The 26,042-nt window shown below is 38.2% G+C and overlaps 1 protein-coding gene across 4 annotated transcripts in view; it reads right to left on the bottom strand.

Moving 5' to 3' along the window:
• The window catches only part of LOC136825629 (uncharacterized), a 690,903-nt gene that overhangs the window by 521,275 nt on the left and 143,586 nt on the right, over positions 1-26,042 (bottom strand). For all 4 annotated transcript variants that reach the window (XM_067082226.1, XM_067082225.1, XM_067082227.1 and 1 more), the window contains one exon: positions 9,537-9,606. In XM_067082226.1, the coding sequence (XP_066938327.1) occupies positions 9,537-9,606 (70 nt within the window). The remainder of the gene's footprint in view (positions 1-9,536; positions 9,607-26,042) is intronic.

Below are 26,042 nucleotides of genomic sequence, written 5' to 3'. Positions count from 1 at the left end.
ATGCGGAGCAGAGGGGGGGGGGAGCTGATGTAGAGGGGGAGGGAACCTCTGTGAGAAGTGGGAGTGGAAGGAAGAGAAGGAGAAGCGAGTGAAAAATCAAAAGGAACTGGAAGTGAAAGCGATGAAAGTATAGGAGTGGGAGGGAGAGGGTAAAACTAGATTAAAAGTGAACATAGAGAAGAGAAGAGAAAGAGAGAGGAGGTGATGGAGAGAAGTGGAAGAGGAAGACAGAAAGAAAGAACAGAATAGACTACAGAATTTGGGCCAAAGACCAAGCACTGGGACCTACGAGGTCATTCAGCGCTGAAACTGAAATTGAGAGTAAAACGGTTTAAAAGGGACGCTGCAAAAATCCTCGAGCAACGCATACATTGCACCGCGTGAGGTGCACTGACGGCGCTAGACCCGCCTATACGGAGGACATAAACTTAAAATACATTCTAACAACTGAATCACGTTTATCTCCTCAATTTTCTCAATTATCCCCTTTTAGTTACCTTTTGTGCATTTTTCACACTGCTTTTCTTCCATTAGTATTTAGCAAATACTGTAAAATGAAAATTACAACGCTGAGAGAGAGAGAGAGAGAGAGAGAGAGAGAGAGAGAGAGAGAGAGAGAGAGAGAGAGAGCATCTTGGTCAAAGTCATGTAACCTGATCACTAATTATCAACGTTCTACATTTATTGTGGATAACCATGTCTTTCAATATTTATTCCTAAGGAAAGGCCATTCTCTCTCTCTCTCTCTCTCTCTCTCTCTCTCTCTCTCTCTCTCTCTCTCTCTCTCTCTCTCTGATCCCGTATGAAAAGTTTAGACTAACTGAAAATGGCATATTATCCAAAATCATTCTGGACACCAGAGGAATATTTAGCATAAAGTAAATGAAGAAATAATACACAATCTTCCATATTTTTGAAAAACCCGGGATGGTACATTTCATTATCAAAGACCAGGTCAAAAGGTGGACACTGCTCTAATAAATCATCTATATTTGTCCAAGAACGGCTGAAATCCTAATAATCCCAATTTAAAAGATAAAAACTGTTTACAAAGGAAACACAATCAATCAGGCTAGGAAAAATAAAGAGGGGATTTGGTTACACCACCTAGGGCTTAGTTGAAACTGTCATGGAGAGCGTCGTCACCGCCAATGTCCTTTCAGAGACAATCTATCACCAGACATTTTACACCGTCAACACCCTTGGTGTAAAGATCTGCGTCTCTTCACCATATCGCTTCCTGACAACGCCAGTATTCGTCAATACATGTAATCTTCGTTGCTGTTTAAAAGCAATCGCAAAGTCAGACTGCATTAGTGACAATGACATTACCAAGCCTTTCAAAGAGCCGAGGACGGGTGAACGGGAAACATAATGAATTTTCAGCGCCGGGCGCCAAGAGAGTATTATAAGATATTAGCAGGAAGAAAGCGGGCTTGACCGTAAATAAGGCAAAGGACCTACAGCCTCTTATAGGAAAGAAAGTCATCAGAATCATGTACTAAGCCTAGGCTGGAAGAGAATTCCAAAGCGTGGTAGCACCCAACGCTTCTCATCTGAACTTTATCTATCTCTAAAGAGAGTAATCTATTCTCGGTAATACATTCAAGAGAATAACTTGAGGGTGAGGGGTGGATGGAGAGCTTGAACACACACACACACACTATATATATATATATATATATATATATATATATATATATATATATATATATATATATATATATATATATATATATATATATATATATATATATGCTGGTTGAGGTAAAAGTCGCCGGTTGTGACATGACAATCCGAGGGGAAAGGAACCGATCACTTTACGACAGGACCTTTAACGATATACCAACCAACTCGTGGCGAATTTCTTCACGCATCGGCTGAAACGACTATTATACCCGGCGGGACTCTGGTTGGAGGTGTTCACCTTTTACCGCGTAATGAGACACTTACTAATGGTAGGCTACTCCTTCCTCGTGGAAAGTAATCGAGAGAGAGAGAGAGAGAGAGAGAGAGAGAGAGAGGCCGACGGTACCATCGAGGGCTGAAAGATAAGTACTTGGCATTTCATTTCAAGACGGTTTGTACCGTATGCAACTTAAACCTTGTCCTCGAGACGACATGATTTAATATCAAGACTGGAAAACAATATTCAAAGGGAAATCTCTATTTTTCATCCCTATTTTTCTCTTACGAAGTAGTTAACCTGCAGTTTTCCCTCAAGGTCCTTCGGTGTCAAGAAACTGATATTATTGCATTGAACTGAAACATACTTCTCCTAGACCCACGTTGAAGTGGTCATCAAATTGGGTCTGATTATTGTGGGTGATAGTTAAGTTCATAAATCAATTCAACTTCAATGCTTTATATTGAAAAATATAAGGAAATATCTAAAATTTCTTGTCACTAGAAGCTCTTGTTGGCTCAAGTACTGAAACAAAGCGTCTATGACAACTACTTTAAAAAGTCTTTAGTGAAGAATATTTCATATGACAAAGATAATAAATATACGCACAATCTGGCAAAAATGTACAGTGCCTCCAAGGCCTTCATAACGACTTTTGAGCTTAATTAAAATAAAAATCAGTAAGAGTGAATATTATATGCATATTACGATGCAAGAGCAGAGAATTGTACCCATCCTCAATACCACAAAACAGTACATATACTGTGTATATATATATGTATATATATATATATATATATATATATATATATATATATATATATATATATATATATATATATATATATATATATATATATATATATATATACAAGTGTCCATAGTCTCACACAATTTCAAAAATATATTACAAAAGCAAATGAACAGACAAATAGGTGAAATTTATTACAAAATGAGGAGCAGATTTCAAGAAGTTTTTTGGCTCATTTAATACACCTCTATATAGGCACCATTAGTTGCACATAGCACACCAAGACAGCTCTCGATTTCTTGCCATGTTCGCTGCCATGTTCGCTGTAGCATAGCCTCATCAACGGTGGCAATGGCATCAGCGATCTTTTGCTTGAGATCAGTGATGTCCCGTATCTTTGTTCGATGCACAATATCTTTAACATAACCCCACAGAAAGAAGCCCACGGGAGTGATATCTGGTGAACGAAGTGGCCAGGGAATTGGGTCATCCCAAGTCTGGAAATGTTTGATTTAGGATCCCATGAACATGCAGTTCCCAAAGTGGTGGTGCACCATCTTGCTGGAAAATGATGGTCAGTTGAAGGTCGTCTAGCTGTGGTGCCAAATATTGTAAAAAAAAAAAAAAAAAAAAAAAAAAAAATATACCTTAGTTTTACCAGACCACTGAGCTGATTAACAGCTCTCCTAGGGCTGGCCCGAGGTATTAGACTCATTTTACGTGGCTACGAACCAACTGGTTACTTAGCAACGGGACCTACAGCTTCAGAACCACATTATAGCGAGAAATGAATTTCTATCACCAGAAATAAATTCCTCTAACTCTTCATCAGCCGGCCGGAGACTCGACCTCGGGCCTACCGAGTGATAGGCCACAGCTCTACCGACTCACCCAACGAAGAGCTGCATATTCAGTCAAAAGGTCCAGATAAACATTTGCAGCAACTGATGTCTCGTTGAAGAAAAATGGACCAACGATTCGACAGCACATGATCCCACACCGCACATTCACCTCTGGACTATCTCAGTGAAGTTCCCTGGTCACATTGGAATATTCTGATCCCCAGATTGTCACATATTGTGTATTCAGTTTCCCTGACCTTTCATGTTTCAGGGAAAGTGAATACACATAGAACGATCAAAGGCTCGTCTTACATGATCGATGCTTTCCTCAGATGTCCTCCCTTTGTCCAACACTGTCCGTCTCCATACATTTTTTGAGCCATGCACGAACTGAGGGACGTAACGGTGGATCTCTTCCACACTTAGTGCTGTAGTTCCGCTGAGTCTACGTATCGGATTTTGTTTCAATGAACCCTGACGCACATTGTGCCCATTCTTGAAGAGTAGCCATTTTTGGGGGGTTCATTTAACAGTGCCTCTTTCATCAACATGGTGCTTGAAATACGCAAATGCAATGTAATAAAAAAACTTTGATAACTGCTCAGTACATAGAACAAATCTGATCAAGGACTTCTGTAAAATATTTTTAAATTGTAAAGAGACTTTATGGACACCCTATACATATGGACACCCTATACATGTGTGTGTGTGTATGTATATATGTATATATATATATATATATATATATATATATATATATATATATATATATATATATATATATAAATATATATATATATATATATATATATATATATATATATATATATATATATATATATTACTGTATATATATTTACTTTTGCTCGTACATTGCGGCGGACTTATTTTACCCATTCTGCACTTAAGATATTATTATTATTATTATTATTATTATTATTATTATTATTACTATTGAAATAAGCACAATACTGTGTAAAATACGGGCTTAAAATTATTATTGTTACTAACCTGAGTCAACTGTTCTCTTCGCTAGCTATAGCTAAACACGAATACTATTGATTATGAATCGCGTTGCACAAGATCATACAACAAGTGGCCAATTGCTATGCACTTTAATAGCAGCCAATTCGCGGCAGAGATTTTTTCATTCCCGGCATTTTGTGGTTGACGAACACAAGCTACCGGTACTGCTGTCCGGAACAGGTTGCAGACACTGGTGACGAGGAAGACGTCATAGAAACAAATTTCTTTCAGGAAATCCCACACACGAACTCGTGTTTTGCTGCCTGTACTTATCACTCTTCTTCTTCTTTTTTTTTTTTATGTGCATGTCTTTCTCATTGACTGCGTTCTCTCATTGTAGTTGGTGTACCTCCTTGTCCAGTGCTCTCTCTCTCTCTCTCTCTCTCTCTCTCTCTCTCTCTCTCTCTCTCTCTCTCTCTCTCTCTCTCTTCGTGGGTGTACAAAATTTTCGAAAGCGGTACGGTATATTACACACGCAAAAGTAGGATAACTTACGACAAAGTTGGCCAAAGTTTATCAGTACTGCATTGTAAAATGCATAAGAAATGTGGTGAATTAGCTATTAAATTCATGAATCAATGGGGCAAATATGAATGAAAAGCCGTAAACGCCAGTTCCTAAAGGTCGTTAGTTCATCTCTCTGTCCTAACGATGTACTATTAGATCTTTCGCGCCGTTGTACGTTTTAATCAAAGCATGGAAGCAAAAAATCTTTGAAAAATGCACATCTGATATGACATACTGTGATGCAAGACAGGCCCTACAGAGACATAAGAATGAGACTTCTACGCACTGATAGTTTATCTATGCCACCATTATTTTAAACAACACAATATGTACAGGCTCTGTACACAATATGTGCAGAGCCTGGGACTGATTTCTATGAATTTTTTTTTTACAGCATTATGCAAATTTCTCAAAAGAAAGAGTATTGACTGTAAGCTTTCATTCACCGTTGTAAATTTTCCTACCGTACTCAACAAACTTCTTCAAAAGTCGTAGTCGTATTTTGCCTTGAAATAACCCTCAATACACGAATGTTATTATACCACTTACTAACTTAATTCTTTTCGTTTTAACGAGTTTTTATGATAAGCTCTTCAACATTCATTTATATAATCAGACACATACATACATACATACATATATATACTGTATGTATATATATATATATATATATATATATATATATATATATATATATATATATATATATATATATATATATATATACAGACCACACACAAAAGGCTTTCCTCACTAAATCCTGTCCGAGTAAATTCCTAATCTGAAGCACAAATGCCTAGGCATGAATTTGAATCCATTGCCTTGAAAGAAAATGTTAGGATCCGCGTTTTAAAGAGTTCTTTCTATTTACGTGTCTTTTCTTATTGATTACATCTTGATTTTTCAAGGAAAGTTTTCTATTGGTCATTGTAACCATTTCGGTTATAAATGTAAATCATAAGTCATTCACTTTGCTTTGCAGAAGAGGTTTATTAAGCCCATTTTAATTCTGTAACTAATGATGATATATGTCTTACTTTCTCGCATTACGATAAGGACAACCATAACTCAAAAATAAGTATGAGTCCGAATATAACAAATCGAATAACTAATGTCTTATGCAAATAAATGCAATGAAAAATAGTAATTTTTTCGGAGTTTTCACCTTCCCCAATCCAACTGACTAATTAAAGAGGGTAAAGTGGGGTTACATCAAGAGCGGTCATCGATCGGACATCCACTGCAGGATTTTGACAAGTATTGCATTAACCGAATGAATAATGATGAAATAATGCATAACTGGAAGAGATAATCTCAATCAATCATGGGGGATATTTTGTGATATGCTAGGCTACCGTCCTGCAGACGAAAAATTATGAAGGCCAAATCTCATCATTTATCTAAAGGATCAGAATATTTACCGCTTCTATGCAAGCATTGCAAGGGATTAAAGAACATGAATAATTCATGTCAATTTTGGACATTAAATGTAATATTTATGCATGGGAACAACCAATATAATACATACATACATACACACATACATACATACATAAATACATTATATATATATATATATATATATATATATATATATATATATATATATATATATATATATAGATATAGAGAGAGAGAGAGAGAGAGAGAGAGAGAGAGAGAGAGAGAGAGAGAGAGAGAGAGTCCTATCACGCTGTAATTCAGTAAACTATGAAAAAAATTTACATAAAAGGGGTAAAGCACTGACAGTTTTAATAACCGCACTGCATGCATGCAATAATTTCTCACTATGAGACAACCTTCATGAGAACGTCGGACCTTCAGTATCCTTGCAAAGATAAAATACGGCAGACAAGTAAAATCGACATTCGCACCGGAAACATAAGAAGACAACGACAATGACTCGAAGGGGAGCACAGAAGTAGAAGGAAAAAAAAAAACCACAGCAGCGTCTGCTAACTTTCCTCCCAGTGTTCCCACTCGGTTGCTGCTGTAATGGGGGGTCCTTTTTACAGCAGCTAATCCTAAGTAACGAAATCATTTGGGAAAAAGGGAAGGGAAAGTGATGAAGGGTGTTTACTCGACCAAGCAACATGGAGGGAATATGTTGGTGACGTCTCTTACAAAAAATCAGTAATTCAGTGACTAAAGAATGACCATCAAATTATTCTGTAGTGTAGCTATTAAAAGGTTGCATAGCGGTCTTTGTTCAATGACAATTTTTTACATTCGTTGCCTTTAAAACAAGCTACTGGGTGATATGCTACGGAATTTCATCTGGGATTGTATGCTTTTTGTATTTTTACGACGTTTTTTTTTTTCAATTTTTAAACACCAATATACTAAATGACTTTTATCCTCGTGGGGTCGTGGATGAATTGCATTTCATTTGGCCCCAGTTACGTAATAAGGTCCACTTCTTCATAGACTAAAAATCCCCAAGGTGTAAACCTTCAAGTTCTTCTGTAATTCTTTTAAGATAAGATTGCTAACCCCGTGACTTTGCCACCCAGGTTACGACACACCGCAGATGCCAGAGGCCCAGAACCCGACTGGATTTTCAGAAAACGGGATCAAGCCATTTATCCTTGGCTGGATTGAGCTTTGGTCTGTGGCCCAGTGTGCGTAGAGGGGGTGGGGGTGGGGATGTTTCGACGAGATGATGATTGAGTCTTTTGCGAATGGGCATGAAGTGGCTATGTTTTTAAGCTTTCGGCTGAGATGGGTTCATCCACACGTCAGCAGTGTACGTATGAATGTGGCAAAGAGTACTGTCTTCTCTTTTTCTTGGGAGACACTCCTGTCAGGGACAACAATATATATATATATATATATATATATATATATATATATATATATATATGCATAGCCTATTAACGTTGTTATAATGTTCAACTTGCTTTAACAGCTTTATGATATACATTTCTGCATCTGATCGGAGCTAAATCGGCAGGTGCTTCAATAAACCCATTAAAAATAGGTATGTATGTACGTGTGTATGTGCGTGTGTATATATAAATAAATATATATGTATACATACATATATGCACGTGTAACTGAATCACGAGAATATGGAACGTGATGAATATATATAATAAATAAAGATAAAATCCACGAAGGAAAATGAAACACTTGGAGTGCTGCGAGGCAAAGGTTCCAGGACTTCCTTTAGGAATTCTTGATTGAAATATCGCGAAGTAGAATTCGACAGTGAAATAAATGAACATTCAGAAACTGCCTTCAGTGGTCAGTAAACTGCGATACAGTCGAAATTCTTTTAGTGAACATGTTTTTTTTCGGATTTTCTTATCAGGGTAACTTTTCTAACAAACAGCCACAAAATGAGAACATTTATATGGATTTGATGAAATCTGAAGTCTAGATTAGAAAACTGAAATTTTGGTAAATGTGGTTAGGGTTTGTTGTATTTGGAAAAGCGTAATTACTTTAGACCAATAAAATTGGCCATTTTTGACTGAGGACTTGATTGATTCACTTCTATTATCTTAATGATAAAGATGACAGTTTCATCACGTGCCCAAAAAGTTATATACATAAATACATACAAAAATACATAAATATACTTCCCAACACACACATATCTATATATAATTTATATATATATATATATATATATATATATATATATATATATATATATATATATATATATATATATAGTGTGTGCGTGTGTGTGTGTGTGTGCGTGTCAGTGTGTGTAAAAGGCCTTTAAGTAACTGCGAGAAACAGCACCAGCACTGAGGGTTAGTGACGGGGAAATCTGATGATATTTATATATTGATATACTAAATTAAAAAAAAAAAACTTCCTTGACTGCAAACAAACAAACAAAGATAAAATGAACATGCAGAGAGGCTCCTAAGTCAAAAAAAGGCCGAGACAGACACTAAAGACACGCCCCCCCCCCTCGAAGAAGCTACACTGAAGGATAAGCGCTACCAGATAACCAGATGACGTCAGCGGAGAAGGAAACTTCGTGAAAAAGATAGACATGGCGACACGGGTGACGACGCTAATAACCGCTCGTTGCGATAATTGTGGGTTAAGCGCAAGAACATGGTGGTGATGACTGCTGCAAACGAATGGGTCAAGAAAGAGAAAAATGTTATTCTGGCGATGGAAAGTGTCATTCATATATGAAGGCTGCCTTGTCTGAGGGGACACCCTACTCCACCCCAATCGCGTCTTCCATCCCCACCCCATAAATCCCACCGCAAGGTGCCTTCTTTTGGAACTACTGAAAGCAACTTCATCGTTGCTCTGAGCAGAATATTACAGATTTGACAGCCATTCCATGGAATTTAATATTATTGGACTTGTATATGGAATGCTTATCTTTCTTTTTGCTTCATCTTTCAACACTGCAACTGGTCAGAGGCTGCAAGGTCTAAGTTGATGCCCTTTGTATGACGACACCTATTCTTTCCTCTTATTTACACTGCAAAAAGAAGAAGCACAAGACCCATTTAATATCCCTCCTTACCTGATAGCTTGCTGGTACTGGTCCAAGTAGGCTTCGTAGACGTCCCACATTTCGTCAACGAACACTGACCCTGGAAAGAGGTGAAATATATAACATTCTATCTTTATGTCAGTCCAGTAACACGTTATTTACATATAAGTACATACCATCAGTTTAATTTTCAGGAATCAAAATGAAGGCTGGAAGTACACATGGTTCGAACTTGAAACGATTACTGTGAATGAACGAATATACATATTCTCGTATACATATACATATAGGTTCGTACTCTCATATGCATACATGCACGCATACTCACATTCTGTATGCAGAGGCCGATGGGGCTAGCCACCTATTACCCTTAAGTAACCTGGTCTTGGTGGAAGCAGCAGTTCAGCCTCTAGATGTCTATATACACACATACATACACACATACATATATACATACATACACACGTATTTTCGTGCTAGCAAATACCTCATATAAGCAACCAGTCACCTTCTCTTTCCTTTACAAGCCTACAGATGAGGCACATAAATAAAACAACAATATTAATAAACTTAAGAACTCCTTTGAATTAATAGGAAGCTGTGTCATCTCAGAAGTCTCATCCGATAAATGCAAACAATATGTGAAACGAAGTTAAAGAAAATCAAAGTCAAGTCTTATCTGGGTGTGATGAAACAGCGAAAGGTAAAGCGTCAGTCCTTCCGAAATCATTAAGAGCCTTTGATCTCTTCAGGGACAATGAAAAAAGAAGTGACAGTTCGAAAAATAATCAATTTCTAAAAGTCAGCCAAAGAAAGTAGGACCACGCCAACTTTTACCAGAAGCAGGTATTTAGATGACGGAAAACTTGAAAAGTACGTCGACGATCGGCATGTTATTAGACTACCAATACTCCTCCACCTCCTCCTCAACCATTCCGTTCTTCTCCTATGTTCAATTTCATTCGTTCTGCAAATTCTCAAGTTCCTCATTGGACGGGCTGGTCTCGTTCTCGGCTAGCACTCTGCTGGGCCCGCGTTCGATTCTCCGACCGGCCAATGAAGAATTAGAGAAATTTATTTCTGGTGACAGAAATTCATTCCTCGTTATAACGTGGTTCGGATTCCACAAGAAGCTGTAGGTCCCGTTGCTAGGTAACCAAATGGTTTAGCCTCGTAAAATAAAATCTAATCCTTCGGGCCAGCCCTAGGAGAGCTGTTAATCAGCTCAGTGGTCTGGTTAAACTAAGGTATACTTAACTTTTTTCTGCAATTTCTTGCATTTACTCATTTTCAAGAATTTTATTTTAAATGTTTTCTTCCCTAATCCTTTCAATTATCTAAAGCTCGTTTGTTATCAACTCCCTCTGAATCCTTATTTACTGTGTTCATTATTTTTAATTCTCATCATCTTTACTCTTCTTTTCTTTCGTTCCTCGTGCTCTTAAGCATCTGTCGCGCATTCCTGCAATTCCCATCCTCTTACGAGCAGTTAACTCTTCTCAGAACTGTTTTCGTTCAGACTCTTCCATTCCCCAACATTCCCATGACTGTGGTTTCTTACCTCCTTCTTGTACCAGGGAACCTTACTGCTTTTCTCTATCAAAGAATAATAATATTCTATTGAAAAAATTTACAAGCAAACAGATTTATATTTCGTTAAAAATCTCTGCCTCTCGGAAATACTCAATATGGTCCCCAACATCTATAGAGCTGTTAATCAGCTCAGCGGTCTGGTAAAACTAAGGCATACTTAACTTTTTACACTGTCATTTAACATTACCCCACTCTTCTTGCCTTGCCCAAGCACTGGCGTCCTGACCTTTATTGTCTCCGCGCTCCGGTATTTGCTTTGAACTTTCATTAACATAAGAATTCCTTCTCGTGTGTTCTGCAGACTTTGCGGGACGTTGCAATTTCAATTCAGACCTTTAAACTTTACCTCTTTTTTTATTCACGTTTTTATAAATGTTTCTTGACGAAGTGTTCAGGAAACGAACGCTTTTTCTAAGATATATATATATATATATATGTTTATTTATCTATCTATCTATCTATCTATATATATATATATATATATATATATATATATATATATATATATATGAACCACACGGCTTTTCTCCTTAAAAGGACCTCCTCCAGAAGATGTTCTTCTTTCACTTCTCAACAAAACAAAAGGAATGAAGTTGCTAGCCCCATGCCCTTTCACTCCTCTAGCCTGGTTGCAATTACATCACTCGGCTAACAGACAGGGACATAATTTGCTGCTGAGGTCAATAAATTCATGCTGGATTTTCATGGACACAAAGCCAAGCCATTCTGAAACGGAATTCACGATCGGGGTTTCCTTGGTTCACGATCTTCGTCCAGTTCCTTGATCATTCTCCCTTTGTTCCAGACCTCCGTCCTTGAAGCGAAATCATACGGGCCAGTGTTACAGCAAGAGTAACTGAACAATACAGAATATTTTCATTGTTTTACAAACAAAACACAAAAGATGGTAAAAACAAGAACACAAACGAAGTGAAAAAAAAAATTGTGTATTTCCTTTCACCTTCACGTCTGACCTTTTCTCTCCGAAGCATTCTGAATGTCACCATCCATAAGTGGCTGATACCTGTCAATCTGACTGAACTGCAGTCCTATGAAAAATCAGGGTCTCATATTAATAAAGGCAAAGTTGAAATTCAAGTTGAGTAAACGAAAGTTATCGCTAAGCGAATAATAAAATTTATCGCCATCACACTTGAATGATAAACTGTGCGACGGATCTTAAACTATTATTACAGTTTAGGCTAAAAAATCATCATTAAGCTCAAGATTGAAGGCTATTATAGAAAGTAACTTATTATTACAACCGTGTCAAGAAAACTATGACTAAGCAATAACATCAAAACCTAATATGTATATAATTAAATCGGCATACACATTACAGACACACAATATATATATATATATATATATATATATATATATATATATATATATATATATATATATATATATATATATATATATATATATATATATATATATATATATATATATATATATATATATATATATATATATATATATATAAGTCAAAACACAGACGACCCACCATCAAGTAGTTCAGTCGGATCCCCGAACGCGTTCTGAATGACAACCAAAAACATTGTCCCCAGGAAACAATAGCCGCGTCCGTCAAATCTTCTAAATATAAAACTTCGCCGCAGAGTAACATGATGTTATCTCATTACCTTTGTTTATTCCTGTTCTTGCAATGAGGAACAACGCAACAAAACCCCCTTCTAGCCACTGCATGTATTATGTGTCTCCATGAGGAATTATATTACATTTCTTAATTCAAGTCTGAGACAGAAAAACCCAAGGCGACGGCTCTCTGTGCTGGAATTAACGTTCTGAAATACTAACATTCGGACGCTTTTTCTTCTACTGTTCTCTCTCTCTCTCTCTCTCTCTCTCTCTCTCTCTCTCTCTCTCTCTCTCTCTCTCTCTCTGTGCGTTACTTGCGATTAGTTTTCCGTATTACAGATCTCTCTGACATCAGAGTAGGTTAAGTAAGTGCACCGACACACTCCTGTGTTGCGTGATGAGTTCGCATGAGCTGACGGAACAGGCAAGATTTTACGTATGTGTTGACAGACTGAATATTTTTGTTTTTTAGCATATTCTGTTTATATTGTTGTGAAATTTATTTCCTAACTACTTACGTCACGATAGTTCATAAGAATATTACGGGGCGAGTCGAAATTCTAACAAATTAATCCAGTAACATTATAATTTCAAGTTATTTTAGCAACGGGTAAAATCTGTAGAACTATATCTTTGTAAATAATGGAACAAATAAATATTAATGATGAAAAAATAATGATAATGATGAAAAAACTAGCAGGACCCGCTGAGGTTTCCAAGTTATCTACAGCTATAGAAAGCGTCCAAAGCTTAATGAATATAATGAGGGCCGTTTCATTGATCCATCTCCTATAAGCAATTATTTTACAGTTTTGAAGATTTAATCCACAGAAACTAATATTGGGAAGAAAATATCTCAAAATGATTTAAATTCTATCTCCAAACAAAGACACATTCACTAACCTCGATTAAAAATCATTGGGCAACAGAAGAAAATTAAAATGAGAATTAGGAATAAGAAGAACACGAAGATGAAGATAAGGATGAAGAAGAGAGAATGAGAGAGCCAAACATCCTCTGAGCAAACGGTAACAACGAGTCTCCTGAGGAATATGAGAGGCCATTTTAACCACCTCAATGACTCCACCTTGCGTACTGTAGGCTACCCCCGGAGAGAATATGATCTCCCGGTTACGAAATATGGCCTTATATAAAGGACAGTAACAACATATAATGCATCCGTGTAGAAACCAAAGAAAAGCTGTCATAGCCACGGACTCTTCAAGAGGCTTCATGGAAAGAGCGAGGAATAGGATAGGTTCCTGTATACCAAACACACACACAATTAATTAAATATCTGTATATTACCTTTCACTTCAAGTCGGGTGACTGAGATGTTTAAGGAGAGGGCAATGGACGACTTAGCAGTCTGGGTCACGAAATCCTCATTTAACCGAAACTAATTGAAGATTAGGATTTCATACCTTAGGAAAATGGTAGGCACATAACTAACCATTAGGGATGCTTCGTAATCCTTGAATTAATACAAAAAATCATTTTATACAAACAAGTCGTTTTACTTTGGTCACTCTCAGAGAAAACGGCAGCAGTATAATACTATACTATTTTTTCCATTACATTCATCCGTATTTCTGTCGTATATCTATCTATCTATCTATCTTTATGAGTTGTTTTATTTCAGTTATTAAAGAGGTGGGTTCAATTAAACGCGCAACAGAAAAAAAAAGGCATGCTGGTGAAACCACCAATATCTAACGCAAGAATTTCGGACTCGATGTTTTCAAGGAGACTGGGCTATCTTTTACAAAGATATAACGAAAGGGAGCTGTGGATTTCGTGTAATTCGTTGCCAAGGAAAATTATTTCGACGTCCCCTCTGCCTGACGCTAAACTGAACAATTCCGCCACAGAATTCTGAAAGCGCACGTGTCCTGGATATAATACAGGTTCCCAAGCCGACCTTAAAACACAAAATTTCCTGCACGATCTAAACATGATGGCAAACCGCCATGACTAACGCAATGCTAGCACCACGAAAGCTGACTTCATTCAAGGCCAGACACATCTACTATTCTCAAGGTGCGTCAAACGCTACTTTATGCTGGCGAACGTACTGAGAGAAAGCGTGCGATGCTACTGATTCAGGTCAGTGATGGGTCGTACCGAGTCAAATTTCTTAGCTCTTATGTTGCGCACGATGATGTTAACTTTCATGTTTACCCAACCATAGTAGGGATTATCTTCAAGATCAAAGGAAATGCTCATGAAATGTACTTCCTTCTTCTTACGCTGCATTCTCACAACAAACCTCTTCCACGCTGGCGTCCATTTTCCCTTACAAAAAAAAAAAAAAAAAAAAAAAAAAAAAAACACTGCAATGAAAGAGGATATTTACAACGCTATCTTTTGTATAAGAGCCCACACAATTACACAATTAAGGAACAAATAATCAAAACTGATAAAACAATTGCTCTACATACATTTTCACTTTCCCAGTCACACTAAGTTGTTATGTATACTTATACACACACACATATATACATACATGTATATATATATATATATATATATATATATATATATATATATATATATATATATACACATAAGTTATATATACATGGTGTGTGTGTGTGTGCGTAAGTGTACGTGCGTGTACATCGCAGATTAACAATCTTACAATAAGAGAAAAATCAACATTGGCATGGGAAAAACTGAAAACACTTCCCCGAAGCAGGACGAAACACAATCAATAGCACATCTCCACGATAGAACCTCTCCTTAAATGAACGTCCTTCAGGACTCGCAGGCCATAATGAGCCTTCAGGACACCCTGCAACAGGACCACAACGGCCTCCCACCGGAGTGACTGTGGACAACTCGGTTCGTTCACCCAACTGGAGGCTACAGCTTTCCGGCAAATAACCTCACCTTTACTTGTCTTATTTTTATTTGTTTACGTCCTTTGTTTACTTGTTTATCTCGACTGACTTCGGGTCGCAGTGAATTGAAGAGGGAGGGTTGTTTGTGCCGATAGTCACTCGCGACCTACGGACGTGTGCCCGAGGGGCTGAAAGGTGCCCAGGCGGTGAACGCGAGAGGCGTACGCATCAGCAAACATACAAACTCTCGCATACTTGTCGCTTCAAGGAGCATAAGGCATCCTCTTATCTATTTATACCCCCCAAACATAACTGCACATATAAGGCTGCAAAAGGTGCGCGCGCACGCACAAATTGGTGGACGGGCTGCAGCGCAGTAACTGACAGTTCATTATGCGAACGTCTCATTCATGCCCACAAACGCGTCCACATACCAAACTCGCACAGATAAAACCCACATCTACAGTAAATAGCAATTTCCACTTTCAGGACGCCTGTGATTATCATGATCTATTATGATAATTTCGGTGAGGATAGTATTCTCATAACACAAGAGGAACTACTCTGCAGTTCTGGTGATAAAAGTCAATGACTAGGCAAATTCACTCATTAGATTAATTGCAGCGTCAGAAATAAAGCACGGCTCTTTCAACGCTACCATTAACTTCTTTTCATTAGCACATGGAAGACTGCATTCAAGAGACGAAACCACTGAAGATCTATATTTAAAGCGGCACTGGCCCAAAGGAGAGACAGTCTCCACCCGGCAAGGTGACTGAGAGGATCGACTCACTGAAAGCAAATAACAACTAGCTCACAGAATTTAATCACGTGGCTTAAGGAATTCGCAAATGAAGCTCAATAAACTACACGAATATATTTCAGGAGGCAAAAATCTGTCGTTACGTTTAAATTTCCCAAATTACTGTTAATCTTTCTTTTGGACATTGCCGCGTACGGACATTTTGGTGCCCCACCTCGTCGGGAACTGAATGAAAATTATATTTATAATCTTTTTTGCCATAGAAATTAAGGCAATTTTTCAGAATCAAAAATAGTAATGGATGAATTCCAGACATGCATTTCTTATAAAAAATAAAAACTTGAAAACAGACTACAAAAATATCAAGAAGCGCAAACACCATTGACACGCGTATGAAGCGCCTATGAAGATTACAACCTCAAAGCACAAGTATACAAACTTTCCTTCAGAATGCCTTTGGCATGAAAATTGCCAAGAAATAACCTTTGAAAAATTCCGTGAAAAATGAATAATAAATTCACGGACACGCTCTCCATGGCTTTGCGTTGCAGGTGCTTCGCCGAACCTGTTCGCTTTCGGAATCTAAGAAACTCATTCTCAAAGTCTTATAATCTCCACCAAGCACAAGAAAATCACGTTTTTCTAGACATAAAAAGGAAGTTTAAAAAAAAAAGAGACGTGTTAAATCTCAAAGAAATGCTAAATACATGACGCTTTAGTTTGAAGGAAAAACATCTGAACCTATCCCTTCTCAACCAATATTTTTACTTCTGATTTTCCTCACAGAGGGAGCGAATTATCCATTACAAAATGTATCATGCCTTTAATGTACGTGCTTGAGAGAGAGAGAGAGAGAGAGAGAGAGAGAGAGAGAGAGAGAGAGAGCCTCGTACTCCTAGTATCTAAGGTCATGGTTAGACGTGTTATCAATATCACGAAATGCGCAAAAACATATTTATATATTTTTTACTTTTTATTGAAAGGATTAAACTTACATTTTTACAATTATAATACAATACAATATGGTTACACTATACATCAACAAAGTATACATAGGCATTTCTTTACATACGCATAATCCTTCTAAACTGATAATTTACACATCTTCCTTGAGTTACCGGTTACTCCAAAATGGTAATTAATATAGTCTTTCGTGAGTGTTTTATTAAATACATCCTCATCCTCAGTGTAAAAACTCGAAAGAGGGTGGCACCGCACTAAAGTCATCTCCGATGAACCTTTCGTCAATAACAAGGCAACTTCATGGAAGAAATCATTGTAAACAAATGACAAATAAACCCCGAAAGAGAATACAAGCTGTCACAAGCCCTGATGAACACAGAACCAAGAGTAAATAGAACTGACAACAAACCTTGGCGGTCTCTTGGCAGCAGCAATGGGCCACAATGAGGCATGACACACAGCAAGAGCCTGTGCCGGCGTGTGGCCAACTTGATCTATAGCAACGACCATCCCGCGATACGAAACCGATCAATCACGTACCCGCTTTCTTCTAGGGTAATTAGGTGCTAGCCATACGAGACCATGGTCTTTCTGAGACCATGTCCGAGACTCGTATCATACGGCAATAGAGGAGCAACGCAGGCTGATGTCTTTAGACAGCACAGTACCAACATTTTACATTCAAACGCGTGAAACAGTACACATCCCCATTTACTCAAGAAGCATTTTATTAGGAGTAAAGTGAATGTGAAGGGAAAATATCATTTACGTAACCATCTCCGAGGATATGCTGAGGCCGGCTCAGCGTTACGTTCGATACGGACACGGTCAACCACAATCGTATCATCAATGACATCATATAGAGATTGTGTATGTTTGTTTAGAGTTTACACGTAGCCAAAATAGCACTAATTTAGGTCTCACGAAGCTTACAGGCTTAGCAACAACACCGCAAATTAAGTCAGTGACTTTTATAAAGAACAAAAATTCACCTGCATTCCACGATGTCACCTGGGTAGAAACAGCGCTTACCAGCATATGGTTAATAAAATCCCAGTCACGTGGGAGGGTATCAGATTCCAGGGTCTAGATATTCTTGAGTTTTACTTCAACAAGCGAGAGAGAGAGAGAGAGAGAGAGAGAGAGAGAGAGAGAGAGAGAGAGAGAGAGAGGGGGGGCATGATGAACTAAAATTCTTCCCTTCCGGGAGAACTTTCACAAAATGCAGATCATCACCAATTATTATGATAGTAATGACAAAAAAACCACACATCGTGAATGCTTTATATTAGTCATTTTACGGGAAAAAGGATTAAAACTACAATACACACAGCTGTACATGTACTATGACAAAACGTTTATATCCTGAATATCTCATCAAGTGTTACTGAACACTTCAACACAGGCCAGCTTCCATTCACTGATCTCTTAAGAGGTACATTTAATCTTGATTTTCGAACTCTATCATGAACCATTGCTGGTTGCACTAAACCGCCGATGTTTGTGGCAAATTTCTACAACGTATTTTTTTTTTTTTTTTTACAATGCCCGACCCTTCTCTGTTAATCGGATTCGGACCCAACATAGTGCAACAAGTCTCAAGGCATAGTTGTCCAATCTTACGCTTAAACGAGTTTTGTAACCCAGTGAATCGGCCAGGGTCAACCTTAAAGCTCTTGCTGCGTTATTTTTCGACGACAGAACGATAATGACCCAAACAATTATCAACAACTAAAACAAGTGCATTCAATCTGCGTAGGCCTCGTCAGGCAGAAGCGTGCTTTTTGCAAAGCACACTGTCTCTGAAGAGCCAAGCCTACTGTTAATCAGCTCAGTGGTCTGGTAAAACTTAGGTATACTTAACTTTTACTGAAGTAAAAGAATGGCAACATACAATCGCTTCATAAAGCAAAGGACGCGTAGTATCGGGTTTCATTCATAATTATCAGTTACTGACTTTAGCCCCTCATCATCTTGTCATCAACCACAGGATTTACCTCTCCTACGTCATCACGTGTCAAAATTTACTTGAGAGAGAGAGAGAGAGAGAGAGAGAGAGAGAGAGAGAGAGAGAGAGAGAGCAGAACAACGGTTACCTTAAAATTCCAAACCTACCATCTCAGTACTTGACTCCCAAGGACTTAGCAAAAGCATAAAAAAAACTAACCGAACCACCAGTAAACAGGGCACCTCCTGGTTCCTTGGCTTGCAGCTACTGCTGTTAACGCTGCTGACGTCGCTCTTCTGCTGTTCCTATTAATGTTACTGCTTTATTCCTGCTTTCCTGTCAATATGGTATAATCATATGCGGTGTTATTACTGTTGCTGCCTTATTCCCTCTGTTTTTTAATATTATTATTATTATCAAATTCTGCTGTTCCTTCTGTTCTTATGCCCTACTAAGACTACTGCAGTTCGTACTGATTTTTCTTCTGCCACTTCATCTGTTATTGTTATCACTACTGTTGCTGCTTTTAAGCCTGTTTTGCTCAATACCACTGCCGCCACATTACTCCTGCTTTTTCCTTTACCAGTGCTGCCTCAGCTTCCACTGACGTCACTGTCAATCCTACTTCTATCGGCGACCCAAAGGTGGCGTTAAATTTCCCTGAGGTGTCACCAGAGACATTCTCGACGCTGAGTAAACACAACGGCTAGCAGGAGGACATCTACTGTGGAGGTCGAGAAGTAGCATAGCCTGAACTAAAATTTCTCCTCGTTTCAAGTGCTGTTATAAAATGGCTCAAAGTTGTGTAACTAAAGGAATAACAGATTTGTTCAATGTACAAATTCCTTCGTAATTTTTATATATTCGCCATTCAGTAATATTTCATGGAATCAACTCATAAAACCATTACGAGGACAAAAAGTTTAAAATAGATGCACGTCTATTAATCGGAAGTCGACCAGAGAGAGAGAGAGAGAGAGAGAGAGAGAGAGAGAGAGAGAGAGAGAGAGAGAGACACTCAACAAATAACAAAATGAACAGGCGAGCCCTTGATCATAGTACAAGTCTCTGAATACGTGCCACGGGTTTAACATTGCAAGCAAAAACCTGTACCTTGTGATCTACCATAATCCTGAACACCGGTATGTTAGCCACTTGTCAACAAATCCGCAAGACAGGAGAAAAATAACTTCTCGTTTCTATCCTCCGAACACCACAACGCGGGATGTGGTAGATGACTGAGCCTGACAAAAATGTGGTGTTTCTCCGGAAAACAAAACTCAATAAAACGAATACATAAACGAATAGAGGATACAATCGAATGTAAACATGTTTCAGCCCAAGATCCACTGCGTCTCAGCACCCGGCCGCGAAGCCTGTCACAAGGGGCACATGCTCCAAACTTTTGGAAATCTAAGATTGATCTATCTGCATGTATTTAGAAATGATTCACCCTTATGCTCGTTCATTTTCGGATATTCATGACTGAATTGAACTGCATAGAGAATTTAGGCCAGAGGCCAAGCACTGGGACCTATGAGGTCCTTCAGCGCTGAAACGAAAATTGAAAGTAGAAGGTTTGAAAGGTGTAACAGAAGGAAAACTCTTAGTTACACTATGGATCAATTGTTAGGAGAGGGTGGAAAGTAAGATGGAAGAAAGAGAATATGAAAGGATGCACAGCAAAAGGAACGGAAGGGGTTGCAGCTGGGGCACGCTGCAAAGAACCTTAAGTAATGCCTACAGTGCACCGCATGAGGTGCACTGACGACACTACCCCGCTACGGAGTATTCATAATGTCGGTCCAAAAAATTATCCGTAAAAAATGATTTATTTAGCTCCTATTAACCAATCTACACGAACAATAATAAAAATGTTTTCGAGCCTCATGACAAGAGAAAACGGAAATCAGACTACGACGAGAAGATACGGACACTTAGAAAAGGAGAGAGCAAGAAAGAGCCATACTTTACGCCAGACGACACGTCAGGAATGATTTACACCGAGTGTCAAACGGGAAACCGCAAAGGGGATCGTCTGACTACAGGTTTTTCGTTGCAGGCCTCCAACAGGCACATTTCGATTCAATGATGTGGACATTAAAAAAAAAAATAGAAAAAGAGCGTGTACTATCCATAAACACGGACACATCATAGCTGCGTTTATGTATAATTTCCCACGCTACCTTACCCATAGACATACACGCAAATAAATTAGATGTTTCTGCTATTAAGGGACGCCAGAAAAAAAGGAAAACAGTGATCAAACTAGCTTTCAGTCTTTCAACGATGATGGACGATATGCGTGCGTGCACACACACACACACATATATATACAGTATGTATATGTATATATATATATATATATATATGTATGTATGTATGTATGTATGTATGTATGTATGTATGTATATATATATATATATATATATGTGTGTGTGTGTGTGTGTGTGTGTGTGTGTGTGTGTGTGTGTGTGTGTGTGTGTGTGCGTAATATAAATACATGTCAATAAATAAATATATCTATAGTATATCTACTTACGCGTGTTTTATCTCAAGTAAACTCCTTATCACCGAACTAATGCTGTGTCTTCGCCATTACACGTCTTTTTCTGACGAGGGTACCCACGACACAGCCAAAGAGCTTACGGTCTTAGGAAAGACCCAAACAAATGCCAGTCTAAAGGAAAGATGCGGAGAAGAGTCTTATGAACTGGAGTTTTTGTAGGGGGAAATCAACCATCAAAATCGAATTAGTTTTTATGTTCATTTCATTCGTATAAATTAGTTCCAATCCATCATAATATAAGCACGCTCAAACAAATGACGAAAAAACAAAAATAAAACAAGTAAAATGGTCCGAAATTTCTTCGGCGCAAACGAGTTTTCTGTACAGCGTATCATTCTGTATGAGCCGCGGCCCATGAAACTCTCAGCCGGCCGTGGTGGCCTGTGTGTTGCTGCGTTGCCAGAAGCACGATCTTGGCTAACTTTAACCTTGAATAAAATAAAAACTACTGAGGCTGTAATTTGGCATGTTAAGTGCTTGGAAGGTGGATGATCAACATACCAATTTTTGCAGCCCTCTAGCCTCAGCACTTTTTGAGACCTGAGGGCGGACAGAAAAAGTGCTGACAGAAAAGGTGCGGACAGAAAAAAGTGCAGACGGCCAGACAAAGCCGGCACAATAGTTTTCTTTTACATAAAACTAAAATGAAGAGAAAAATGTATTGAAGCACATTTCACACGATATATATTACAAAAAATATTTTTTACATCTACTTTCAATGTTTCATTTGTTGAGTGTTTCCAAATTCTATAAATTCAAACCAACTGATAAAAGCCAACGAAAACAAAATTCTTACAGCAAACTTCAGGATGAAAGTTCGTCAAGATCTTCATTTGACCTCAATGACCAAGGTTGTGGTGACGCCATTTTGCTGTCACAACCAATCTAAATTCAAGTCTTATTTCGTTTTGTGAACATAGCGACAGCGGGTTTGTACTAATCCTGAATACCAAACCAACCCTGAAATAACTGCAATGTTTGCCTAAGCTGATCACGCACTTGAATCCATCGCTGTATTTAATCAAGTTAATGAAACTGACAGACAGTACAGAAATGAGTAAAACTTTATAACACCGACTGACTGCGTATGAACGCGTATACTTGCATGCAAACTTGCTAGTCTATACACTTACCTGAAATTACTGTATTGCATAATCTATAAGAATATACCAGAGAGAGAGAGAGAGAGAGAGAGAGAGAGAGAGAGAGAGAGAGAGAGAGAAGGACTGTAGCATTGTTGGATAATTCATGTTAGACAAACGAATGAATGACAATTGAATCAGTTCCCTTTACAGTTACACAATGAGTCATGTGGTTGAATTCTTGGGTCTTCGTTGTGACAAAACAAATCGCCTCTCCTCTTGAGCTGTGGAGGAAGGCTGCAGGTATTACGATGCTACTTTGATGTTTGATATTTGGGATGAGGGCTCTATCCCTGAGCCCATGACCCATACAGAAGGTCACCGTAGCATATACGCCAATTGTTTTTTACTTCATGGCTGCCCGCCCACGTACTACTTGGACAAAATGTTCACTGACTGGGACACCAGCGACTGTTGGCCGCCTTTCCAATCACTGACCAATCTTCAGCCTCATTCTCACTATGTTCATTTTTCCATTTCGTTGACTTAATCCCAGAAAGCCAGGGATACATACCTTAGACGATTAGCCTCACTGACGCAAAGCTTTGTAAACTTAGTCAATTCTTGCATCAACATTGTGTCCGCAGCCTTCCACGAGCGACCTAGATGATATTTTCGGCGCAATGCCACACTACTTTGACAGACTACATTACCGTTTAGGGAAAGAAGTAGCCCACAAAGCCTTACACCACAAAAACTACAAATGAAGGAATATATAAGGATTCGTCGACGTTGACGTAATATGAAAAAATAAAAAAAATACGTAATAAATGAAGCAAAAAGGTCTGTTGTGAAAGGCTCTTGAAGGAAAATGCAATTATCATCTAAAACACTTCAGATAAGGTCTTGAGCAGTATTATAAAGGTTAAACATCGTGGCAAAATGTTATCTAAAAAAAATCAAACGACTGATGAAAAAATAAAGCAATACACCAAATCAATTCCATCGCCAACGTCATCGTTCACCTTACCGACAACCTCAACTTCAAATAGAGTGAAACCAAAATTACATGACTAATTGAAACAAACCTCAGCACAAATAAACAAATAAATATAAGGGAAAATGACACACGACAGAGTGAACACCGCATTCCCATCCCAACCATCATCTATGGTCGTTGTCAACCATATCTTGGACAACCATAGACAAACCGAAAATACAAATTCATGCGACAAACCACGAGCAAACGAAGACGCAAGTGAAACAAGAGCCGAGGCTGAGTCAGCGTCCCCACCACTATTCTCATTATTACTGCCACCAACATTATCATCATTACGGGCTATTTTGCACCCATACCTACTTCCAACTGTCACCGCAGCGACCAGAAAGCGACTTTTCAAAGTCGTCGCTTTGAGATGCGCTTGGACGTGCCTACGCGGCCGCAAAATTGATATGGCAAGCCTCAACTAACTAACTAGACGATTTCTCTCTCGATTCGTTCCCTCATTAATATCCGACAAGGTGAAACGAGACGAGACGGCCATTTTAATTAACTTCCATTCCCCTGCTTACGATTACTTCGAGCAATACGAAGCATTTTTCTGCGTACAACTTGTAAAAATCGCGAGATGGATTTAAATCTAACTAATCTACTTCGTATAAACAACAGCAAATAGAGAGAGAGAGAGAGAGAGAGAGAGAGAGAGAGAGAGAGAGAGAGAGAGAGAGAGAGAGAGAGAGAGAGAGAGAACAAACCCTCTAACGTTAGGTGTTCTCTCCATCAAAAGGGAAAAGACGCTCATTTCCTTCACGTACCATCCGAAGACGCCACCTGAAGGGGGGGAAACTCAAGCATGAAAGCGTAGGAATGTTATTACTTAGCTGCTACGGTAGGCCCACTCAAAATCATTCTGCAACACTTTCCGGAATCTTTGACAACTTTCTGTGTGACGCATGAAGTCACCTTACACAATGATAATTATGATTATTATGGTTGGCTTACTATGGCACTGTGGTGACTTCTACTAAATTAAAAGATGTTACTTTCACACTATCAAAGTTTTTAAACACTTGTCTATAAAAGTACACTATTAGCCTTGGTAACAATTACAATTTTGACCACGTTAACTGTTCTATGCATAACGTTACAAATAATTTTTTTCGTGAATGATATCATGGAGCAAATTTTATTTTTGATATTTTTATATGATTAAGTAATTCACTGCATATTTTTTTTAAATAATCTAACTTTAATCACTTTGAACACTGGCGCCTAACAGACGCTACATACAAAATAAATATATATTTTTCAATAGTGCAAAATAAAAGAGAAATTGTTTGTATTAAGTGTAAGGTCGTTAGGTAACTCCTTAAACAAATCAAAATTCTCTCTCTCTCTCTCTCTCTCTCTCTCTCTCTCTCTCTCTCTCTCTCTCTCTCTCTCTCTCTCTCTCCTTAATATTTTGTTTGTGAATTATTTGTGGGTGTTTTGCACATCAACTGAAAGATCATTTTCTCTCTTGTGTACAAGGGCAGTTGTTGGGGGTTTAATCAAGCCTTGTCATAACCATATCTGTTAACGCTAAGATATCCGTATGATCAATAATGATGTTCTGTTGAGAAAAACGCATTTTCTTGAGTACATGAAAACAAAGGTGTACTGTAAGTGCTGGACAATTATTCAGCAAAGTACACGTTTTTTTTAGGTGTTGAAATCCCTTATCATCCCTGCCGATCAAATTCGTAGATTTGGAATAAACTCTGTCTATAAATCGCGGATTACTATTACTCAAGTCATCCTCACTGTGGTCACTAACTCAGTGGAATGGGAAAAAAAAATCAGAAATTCTACACACTTAATATTCTCGGGTTTGAGCAGCAATAATTTATCCATCCGTTAATTCCTAGGCATTCTTACTCATGATATCTGTGCCGAGTGAAGGTCAGTATAGGTTAAAAGATGTTCTGTGCAGCGTGGGAAAACACTACGGCTCAAAAATAACAGTATTTACCATTATTCTTTAGTGTTAAAAAGCATACCTTTCCACATGACACCTGTCGTTTAGGAATCCAAAGTGGAGGACGAGTAAACATTATCAAAAAGAGAAAAATACAATACGTACACTTTCCTCTACCGCTCATGGCGAAACCATAAAAGTCAATTATACCTT

This window comes from Macrobrachium rosenbergii, chromosome 39 (assembly GCF_040412425.1).
Source record: "Macrobrachium rosenbergii isolate ZJJX-2024 chromosome 39, ASM4041242v1, whole genome shotgun sequence".
NCBI lineage: Eukaryota > Metazoa > Arthropoda > Malacostraca > Decapoda > Palaemonidae > Macrobrachium > Macrobrachium rosenbergii.
The sequence above is the reverse complement of the archived record's forward strand: the minus strand, read 5'-3'. Positions and strand labels throughout refer to the sequence as shown.